This window comes from Helianthus annuus, chromosome 8 (genome assembly GCF_002127325.2).
Source record: "Helianthus annuus cultivar XRQ/B chromosome 8, HanXRQr2.0-SUNRISE, whole genome shotgun sequence".
Lineage (NCBI taxonomy): Eukaryota > Viridiplantae > Streptophyta > Magnoliopsida > Asterales > Asteraceae > Helianthus > Helianthus annuus.
The window spans coordinates 41,650,341-41,659,816 of record NC_035440.2 but is presented as its reverse complement, the minus strand read 5'-3'; the positions used below and the strand labels follow the sequence as shown (position 1 = coordinate 41,659,816).

At 36.7% G+C, this 9,476-nt stretch overlaps 1 protein-coding gene across 1 annotated transcript; it reads right to left on the bottom strand.

The window, feature by feature from the left end:
* Nucleotides 1-5,941: 5,941 nt before the first annotated feature.
* Nucleotides 5,942-9,149, bottom strand: LOC110872742. The gene is made up of 4 exons (XM_022121607.2): nt 8,803-9,149; nt 7,200-7,956; nt 7,034-7,103; nt 5,942-6,243 (listed from the first exon to the last, which is right to left on the bottom strand). The coding sequence occupies exons 1-4, from the start codon at nt 8,999-9,001 to the stop codon at nt 6,121-6,123; spliced, it is 1,149 nt and encodes a 382-aa protein (XP_021977299.1). The 5' UTR covers nt 9,002-9,149; the 3' UTR covers nt 5,942-6,120.
* Between the last annotated feature and the right edge of the window lie 327 nt (nt 9,150-9,476).

The window sequence follows — 9,476 nt, the reverse complement described above, 5'->3', positions numbered from 1 at the left end:
GTTCTTTAGGCGGCGATTCGGGGACGACTTCTTCATCATCATCGTCAAGTTGAACTGGGGGTTGCGGTTGGGAAGCTGGCGGTTGCGATTAGAATTGTTCAACCGACTTGCGTTGCATGAATTGTTGAAGTGCTTGGTATTGTTGCATTTGTTGAACTTGAGACATTTGTGTGAAGGCGTTGGGTGATTGTTGGAAACCCGAAAACGTAAATTGTGTAGACACCCACGAAGGATCCATAGTCGGAGTGTAAGCGGGACTCGAAAAAAAGTTAGGTTGGTTCGGGTTGGGATTGTTCGGGTTGGGGTTGTTTGGGTTGAATGGATTCATGATTGTATAAAAAAAGGGAGTGTTTTTTATAAAAAAATGGATGAGAATGGGAGAAGAATGGGAGAAAATTGTATAAAAATAAATGAATGGAGGGGTATTTATTTAAAGTTAAAAAGTTTTTTTAATTTAATAAATATAGCCGTTTTACAACAGCTAAATGTTTGAAATGAGGCCCGTCACATTCGTCGAGTGGGAGCTGGTTTTAACGTCACGGGCCGAGGGGGCGGTGTGGGGGACCGGCGCCGGGCCACGTCGGGCCTAAGCCGGCCCCCATACCGTCTGGTCTAATAATCACCACGAAGTGCGGTGTTCCAAAGGGATCGTTGATTCATTGTATTTTGGAACGTGATTCCTCATGTAACTGCATCAAACTTTTCGTTAAGCATAGGGGAATAATTAGTTTACGGATGGTAAATAGGAATATTGGTTTTTAATAATCCAAACTATTCGCCGTTGGCTGCCAACGGTTCCAACTTTAAAAATAACCTGGCGGTCCCAACTATTAACATATTGACCTCCAATGGACCTTGACTAACAGAACCCTAACGTTGTTAGTTTCTGGTTGCCGGAAAAACTTTTTTGGCCAGAAAAAAGTTTCTAAAGATCCGATCTAAGGTTACAAAGAGGTTAGGGACGAAAATGTTGAGTTTTCCGGCCAAAAAGAAGTTTTCCGGCGAACTCAATAATTGGGGCTTTAACTAGAAAAAAGTTCCTAAAGGGTCGTAATAATGTTACAAAGAGGTTTGGGACGAAAAGGTTGAGTTTTTTTGGCCAAAAACGTTTTTCCAGCGACCGAAAACTAATGTGTTAAGGTTCTGTTAGTCAGGGCCATTTGAGGCCAATATGTTAATAGTTGGGACTGCTAGTTGTTATTTTTGAAGTTAGAACTATTGGCGGTCAAAAACGAATAGTTGAGATTATTAAAATCCAATATTCGTAGTAAATATTTGGCTTAAAACAATAAACAATAAACATCGTTTATCGTTTTATGCTTATACCTAGTTAATTATTTAAAACACCAAAAATAATGAGGTTTGGATTCATTGCTCAGTAGCATCACGTATGCTAGCATTGAACAAAATTTATATCGTGTTTATGAGTTTCTTTTTCGAATGGTATAAATATAAGGTTTAATTTGGTGAGTATAAATACTGGTGGACAATGATAGGATACCTAAGGAAACCTGGGTTGGATTCTTGAGGCAAACGGGTTTTATTGGTAATTTCATCGTCGTGCCTACGGACGGATGGGTTACCAGGTTTTCTCCGGAATTGGTGGTGGACCCGGGTTACTCTCGGAGTACTCCGTTTGGTCCAGTGGGTACCCCGAGAGTGCTCGAGATTGATTCTGTTGGCCATTCAAAAAAATAAATATAGGGTTTAATTTGGTGAGTATAAATATAAGGTTTAATTTGGTGAACAAGATTTATGTTGTGTTTATGAGTTTCTTTTTCGAGTGGTATAAATATAAGGTTTAATTTGGTGACGTGTTATAAATTTGCTTAATAAATAATTGTTTTAACTCTAAAAATAAAACGTTTTAAAAGATGTCAATTTTTAGTTAGCTGTGGGGTAAATGCTGACTTTTTCTTATGAGATATTTTTTTTATCACACAAATGTTAATATAATCAATGTTTCCATGTAATATAAAATAACAAAATGCTTGATTTCGTCATGGCCAAGTCGTGACTCATGAGAGATTACTCTTTTTCAATTTGATAGTTACGTGTACCTCTGTAAACAAAATGAAAAAAAAAAGTTAATTACTTGACTATAAAATAATTAATTGTTTTTAGCTAACTAAAACATTCAATTATATGCCATTTAAAAGTAAGAAGGATGTGATCCACCCTAATGACATGGCCCTAAAATTACATAGTTTACTTACTTTTATAATTTTTGTTTAAAAAATTACGTTTATATTTTAGATAAATCATATTTTTCTTCTGTATATAGAAAATTAACATTTTGTTCTTTACATTTAGAGTTTGTCACAGAATTCGTCTTTTTCACTATTAGATTTATGTTAATTTTGATTCAGTGACCACCTTACATTTATTGTATTTGTGACCCCCATATTTTGTGCATATAATATGTTGCATTTGTTCATGTTCTTAGTGATGACGAAATAGTGTTTACATTTACATTTTACATCTCGACATAAGCATGTTATAATTTTTTTATTCGATTCGATTAATTTTGGTTAAGAGTTAAAGTTTACTCACCCTTAAATTTGGCGGTGAAAAAGAAAAAATTGTTTAGAAAGTTTAATATTTTTTAAGAACTTTTCTCATTTTTTTAAACCTGACTCGACAAGACACGAATCTAGAATAAAGTTAGAGTTTTTATTTTTAGTCAAAAATGATTCAGATCAATTTAAGGTTGAGTTCATAAGCGTGTTTAGTGAAACACGATGTGTTTAGATTGACTCGGTTATCTTTATAAAAAACATATATGATGTCATAATTTTTTTGAACAACAAATTACAGTACTCATAAAAATCATCATTTGTCTCCAATGAGACTAGAACCCTCACCACTTATAAGAGAGACGTAAATACAAAACTTTGATACCATTAGGCTACAAGCATTTTGTATAGTGTCATAAATTAACAAGATAAATTGTAACAATTATTTTACATACTTTTGTACTTTTTGTTGTAATTTATAATTTGAGTTTTAATATGCAAATCGTAAAAAGAAAATGTTCGATTTAAGGAATCGTATTTGTGTCAACCCATGAAAACTCGTGTTGTATTCGGGTTCATATGATTTACTATAAAATTACAACTTTACACCTAAAAACACAAATGTTTATAAATACTTGCTCTTTTACGTTTTTCTCTTTCAGGTTGTAAGTTTTGACATAAAAACCCTTTAAAAAGTTTATAGAAAGAGTAAATTGCCATTTTAGTCCCTGAGTTTTGTCCAAATTTGTCAGTTTAGTCCAAATAGTTTTTTTTGTGCATCTGGGTCCTTGACTTTTACATTTTGTTGCCATTTTAATCACTTTGCCTAACTCCATCCAAAAACTCCATCTTTAACCAGGGGTATTTTGGGGATTTTCATTTTAAATGTTTTTAATTGCCATTTTGATCCAATTCAAAAAATCAAAAAAAATCCAAAAAATCAAAAAAATAATAAAAATTCTAAAAAATCATAAAAATTCTAAAAAATCCAAAAAATTCTAAAAAAAATCCAAAAAATCTATTTTGGCGCGAACCGTTTCGACCCGTACCGTTTCGAAGCTGAACCGTTTCGACGAGAACCGTTTCGACCCGTACCGTTTCAAGCCGAACCGTTTCAAGCCGAACCGTTTCGACCCGTACCGTTTCGAACCGAACCGTGCCGTATCGAACCGAACCGTTTCGAGCTGAACCTTTCGAACCCGAACCGTTTCGAGCTGAACCGTTTCGACGCGAACCGTTTCGACCCGTACCGTTTCAAACCGAACAGTGCCGTATCGAACCGAGCCGTTTCGAACCGAACCGTTTCGACCCGAACCGTTTCAAGCCGAACCGTTTCGACCCGTACCGTTTCGAACCGAACCGTGCCGTATCGAACCGAGCCGTTTCGAACCGAACCGTGCCGTATCGAACCGTGCCGTTTCGACCCGTACGGATCGAAACGGTTCGGTTCGAAACGGTACGGGTCGAAACGGCACGGTTCGGTTCGAAACGGTACGGGTCGAAACGGTACAGGTCGAAACGGTTCGGCTTCGAAACGGTACGGGTCGAAACGGTTCGCGTCGAAACGGTTCAGCTCGAAACGGTTCGGGTGCGAAACGGTTCAGCTCGAAACGGTTCGGTTCGATACGGCACGGTTCGGTTCGAAACGGTTCGGCTTGAAACGGTTCGGCTTCGAAACAGTACGGGTCGAAACGGTTCGCGTCGAAACGGTTCAGCTTCGAAACGGTACGGGTCGAACGGTTCGCGCCAAAACGGATTTTTTGGATTTTTTAGAATATTTTGGATTTTTTAGAATTTTTATGATTTTTTATAATTTTTATTATTTTTTGGATTTTTTTTTATTTTTTGGAATTTTTTTGATTTTTTGGAATTGGATCAAAATGGCAATTAAAAACATTTAAAATGAAAATCCCCAAAATACCCCTGGTTAAAGATGGAGTTTTTGGATGGAGTTAGGCAAAGTGATCAAAATGGCAACAAAATGTAAAAGTCAGGGACTCAGATGCACAAAAAAAACTATTTAGACTAAACTGACAAATTTAGACAAAACTCAGGGACTAAAATGGCAATTTACTCTTTATAGAAATCAACGAGTGAAACCATGAACCAACTAGGTTGACCTAGGGCCGGCCTTTTTATATAAACATGTGTGTTAAAACTAAACCCAAACCAATAAATTTGGTGATAGGTTCATGTAATGTCTAGAATTCATATCCAGCCTGGTAACAAATACCCGAAAAAAGAAAAGTTACCTAGAATGAATGCCGGTTAGTGGTTACTTTATCTACTCAACCCGGTTTAAAAATCAAAGTTTATTTTGTTCATTTAGAAGATAACCTTATTAACTGGATTACATATATCAGATTTCATGATTAGGAATTAATACTACAATTCCTTTTAAATATCAAAAAATTTACTATGTAATCACACTAGACATTAGAATATATTTCTAATTAAGTTTTCCTTTAACTTGTTTTATGAAAGACATTGAGGTGTACTGTTTGTTTTTTAAGAGGTAAAATGTCTGCATCTGCGGACCACATCTGTAGAAGAAGAGGTGGACCAAGCCTCTGCAGTCTGCAAGAAGAATGTTTGTTTTTTAACGTATACAGACTTCTAAAATAAACTGGTGGTGGTGTACAGACGGTGGTGGTGGCTGGTGGTGCTGGACGGTGATGGTGGTAGACTGTGGTGGGGGTGGGGGTGGTGGATGGGGGTGGTGATGGACGGTAGTGGGTGGTAGACAGTGGTGGGGGTGGTGGATGGGGGTGGTGATGGACGATAGTGGGTGGTAGACGGTGGTGGTGATGGACAGTGGTGGTGGTGATGGACGGTGGTGGTGAACCGTGGTGGTGAGTGGTGTTGTTTAACTCTCTGCAAACCTTAGAAGATCGCGCATACTTTTTTTAATGAAACGTCTTCGAAAAAACAAACAGTCTGCGCGTGGTCTGCGATAGGGATGAGCTCGGTACCGTTCGGTACCGATACCGAAAGAACCGGTACCAAAAATCCTCAAAAGTGGGTACCGGTACCGGTACCGAATATACCCGGTTCAGTACGGTTCGGTACCGGTACCGGTTCGGTACCGGTATTTGAGGGTAAAAACCGGTAAATACCGGTACCGAAAATGTTAAAAGTCGGTACCGAATCGGTACCGAAAAGGTACCCGGTTCGGTAAATTCGGTACCGGTACCGGGTCCATTTTGCTCATCCCTAGTCTGCGACGCAGACAGAAGAGCTTGCGCAGAGCTTTTGAGAAAAAACAAACACCTTAATGAATATCATTACTTGAAATTAAGGAAAATAAATATTAACAACTATTCCGATATTTTTAATCAAAATAAGAACATTTTGGTACTAAAACACCAGTTCACCACAGCAGATCATCAAGAAAAATGATTCAAACAAAGCCAAAATCATCATGCTTACCGGTACAGTATATGAACAACCTCTTTATAAACCTAATCACCAGATGTTACATGTCAATACACAACCTCATCTTTAAGTCAAAGTACTAGCCAAGCATATGATATTTTGATAAGTTTTGAAGTGTGACTATACAATAAACTGAAACAGGTTAGGAAGTCCTACCTAAGTAATAAAGTCAGACCTCCTCTACTTCTAGTTCAAAGTCATCAATCTCTTTAAAGTAAGCCCTCTGTTGCTCCACAAATTCTTTTGGTAACGCGTATGCTTCGTCAATTTCCTTTGTTGAGCATCTCTTTTTCTGAAAAAACAATCATCGTTAACAACCTTTTGTTAGTTAATCTGGTTCATTTAATACCCGTTAACCGATTGTTAAAAATTCTTGTCTTCTAGCACTATAAGATTTTTTACATAACAACGTCAAACACAACACATTCTTTAATAAGTCTTTTTCTCCAATTTTTTTAGATTTTTAATAAATAATAAGTGTGTCAGATCACAAAAACTTTTTTACTTTGATGATAATAATCATATAGGTTTTGGAATAAATAATTTAGTTGGTTTTGTTCACCGAAAGTACACTTTCGATGATATTTAAACCTTACTTTTAAAACAATTTTTTTTTTATTTTGCCAGTCTGACACATATGAGATGAAACATTAACCAATTAACCAATTAACCCTGATCAATCCATGTATAAGTAAATGGGTCAAAACTAGCACGTCTATTGCTATACAATACTACCATGCAACTCTTTAATAGGATGTAAAAACTAAATACGCACTCTCCAGAATAACAAAAAAAAAAAAAAAAAAAACGCTTCACGTTTTGAAGTTATGAGTAAAATCCTGTGTTTCCTTGTTAGTAAAATTAAAATCCAAATTTTTATATTTCTCCTGCTATAGATTGATATCACTGAGTTTGGTCCACAAGATTTCTCACCTTTGTGTTAATAAAGAGCATTTAGCTCTTTGCTTAATAGTTAAAGGATCAAATTAAACTATAATTAAAAATAACTGTTGCAAATTTGCAATATCAATGAGTGAAGGTAATACATCTTTTCTATGAATATATGTTAAAGCTAAGCATACCTTTTTATTGGGAGGAGGTTCAGTTTGTAGCTTAGAGTGCAATACATCATCTGTTTCATCAACACCACTCCTACTCAAACCAAAGAACATAGAGATCGTATTAGTGATTATAAAGAGTGAAACACACCGATACACACACACACACAGATATAAAAGAAAGAAAGACCTTTTGCTTGTGGTCCTTAAAATAGGTGGACAGCTACTTTGTTGATCCTTCTTCTCCAGAGCATAGTAACTAATAGAAGTAGAAACCCCCTTCCCTTTATCCTTTTGACCAATATTAACACTACCAGAACCCGTAACCGTGCCCTCTCTCTCCTTAATTACCACCCCTTTAAGGGGACCACCGAATCCCATCATGTCATACTTTAACTTCTTTCTAGAAGGATAGTCAAGTGGCTCAGCAATCGCCTTTCCTTTATCCTTTCTCTTCATCAAAGAATCAGACATCATAAGACCCGAGTTACTATTTTCCTTCCCTTTATCTTTGACCATGCTATTATTTGTGTTCTTTATAAGTTGACCACTTAATGGTACACCAGATGACTTTCTATTGTCCTTCCCTTTATCTTTATCTTTGTCTGTGCTATTATTTGTGTTCTTCATAAGATGAACACTTAATGACACATCAGTTGACTTTCTATTGTCCTTATTCTTCTCCATTGAAGAGTTATGAGGGGCCGCTGATATCTTCTTCCCATCATTAATCGTTTTAACCAAACGGGACTGATTTATCTTCCCCTGATCCTTGATTTTATTCATTGTTGAAGAACAAATAGACACAGATCCTTCTTTCACGTTCGTCTTTCTTCCCAGAGAAGATGTCTGATAAAAGGGGACAGCAGCAGGTGTTTTGCTCTTAGTATTCTGTGAGCTGCGTGTTCGAGCTTGTGTTGTTTGATTCTCATCACCAACCAAATGATCTAAGAAACAAAAATACTGAAATTAGTCATGGTTACTGATACGTAACTGCATTCCACAACACATGCCATGTCATGTCACCATGCACAACATGTTTCCATACATTACGTGTTTAACTACCTGCAATTCTTTTCCTATTTCTGCATTTGTTTCCTTGTTAGGTATCTTGATTAATCATTAAAGGAGTGGGTTTATTAGAGTAGTAGGTTAGTTTACGTTAGTTTATTTTAATCTCATTTTCGATGTATGTTCAAGCCTATAAAACAAGTGTTGATTTAAGAAGAAAGATAACCAGAAAAGTTAGATCAAGTTCTATTGTTTCTCTCTAATTATTCTTGAGAGATTAGCCACAAATCGGCTTCTTAACAAGGGTGCTTTCATTGCCTACACCGACCATTTAACAATATCCATGGTGGAAATTTGAAAATCTCTCCAAACAGGCCTCCAACTAAAATCGACATCATCTCACTACTAGCAACACAATACAACCAAACATAGTCCCTTCTTGCCACACTAACCCAAACCAAACAAAGTGATTACTAATTTACTATAAAACTTACGACGCAATCACAGAAGTACTTCAGCAGACACAAAACACATTGCAAATGGCTGAAAAAAACAAATTAAAATGACAATGGAAGTATGGAACCAACGATTCGCCAAGCACGAATGGTCCACTGATCCAATCAAGTACATAAACTATCAAATTAGAATGGTAAGGATAATTTCCAGTTACACAACTAGAAACAATACTCATTATCCACCACCAAATATGAAATCCACTCAAAATTAAGAGATTCAGCTAGCAATTAACCCTAGATTGTGGTAAAAACATTGAGTAGTTGTACCTGTGGTGAGTGTAGGAGGTTTAATCGGGTGGTTCTGAGTGGATCCGATACTTGAATCAGAGGCTGTAGAAGATACAGGTTTCGATTGGAAGGTGTGGTTAGGGTTACGAACGATGTTAGTGAGATTGGCCAAGGGTTTTCTCTTGATTGATGATTTTGTCACCATAGTTGTGTGTTTCGGTGGTTCAGCTTTATCCATTGCTTTCCATTACGGTAGGTAGGGTGGTTACTGTACGGGTAGTATTGTGGTTGTGGTGAAGACGCCAGAAGAAGAAAGGAGATTGTTAGAGAAGCTTTGTCTGTGACTGTGAATGGCGGGGGGATTTGGGGGAAAGTTTAGTTTAAAAACGTACAGTTAGTTCCTGGATCAGGCCCATTATTAGGTTTTTTGTTTGGGCTTATTTCTTCAATCTTATGTGATTCTATTGCGGGTAATATTGCGGGAGTATTGTACATACGGACTAGAAAGACGGATCACATACAAGAAGTTTATTTGTACGCGATAACATCAGCCGTTTATTTGCAAGATCTACGGACTAGAAAGACACCTGACCAATTTGCTAAATTTCAGTTTCAAATAATTGAAATAACAAATACTAAAAGGGTATGTTGGTCTTTTCTCAATTAACTAGTTTCCACCTTAATTTTCAAACAACTATGGGTATGTTTGGCAA

Coding starts and splice junctions, on each gene's coding strand:
- LOC110872742 (XM_022121607.2), bottom strand. CDS start 9,001: ATGGATAAAGCTGAACCACCGAAACACACAACTATGGTGACAAAATCA. Junction 7,957..8,802: donor ACCTCCTACACTCACCACAG/GTACAACTACTC, acceptor TTTGTTTCTTAG/ATCATTTGGTTGGTGATGAG. Junction 7,104..7,199: donor TTAAGGACCACAAGCAAAAG/GTCTTTCTTTCT, acceptor TGGTTTGAGTAG/GAGTGGTGTTGATGAAACAG.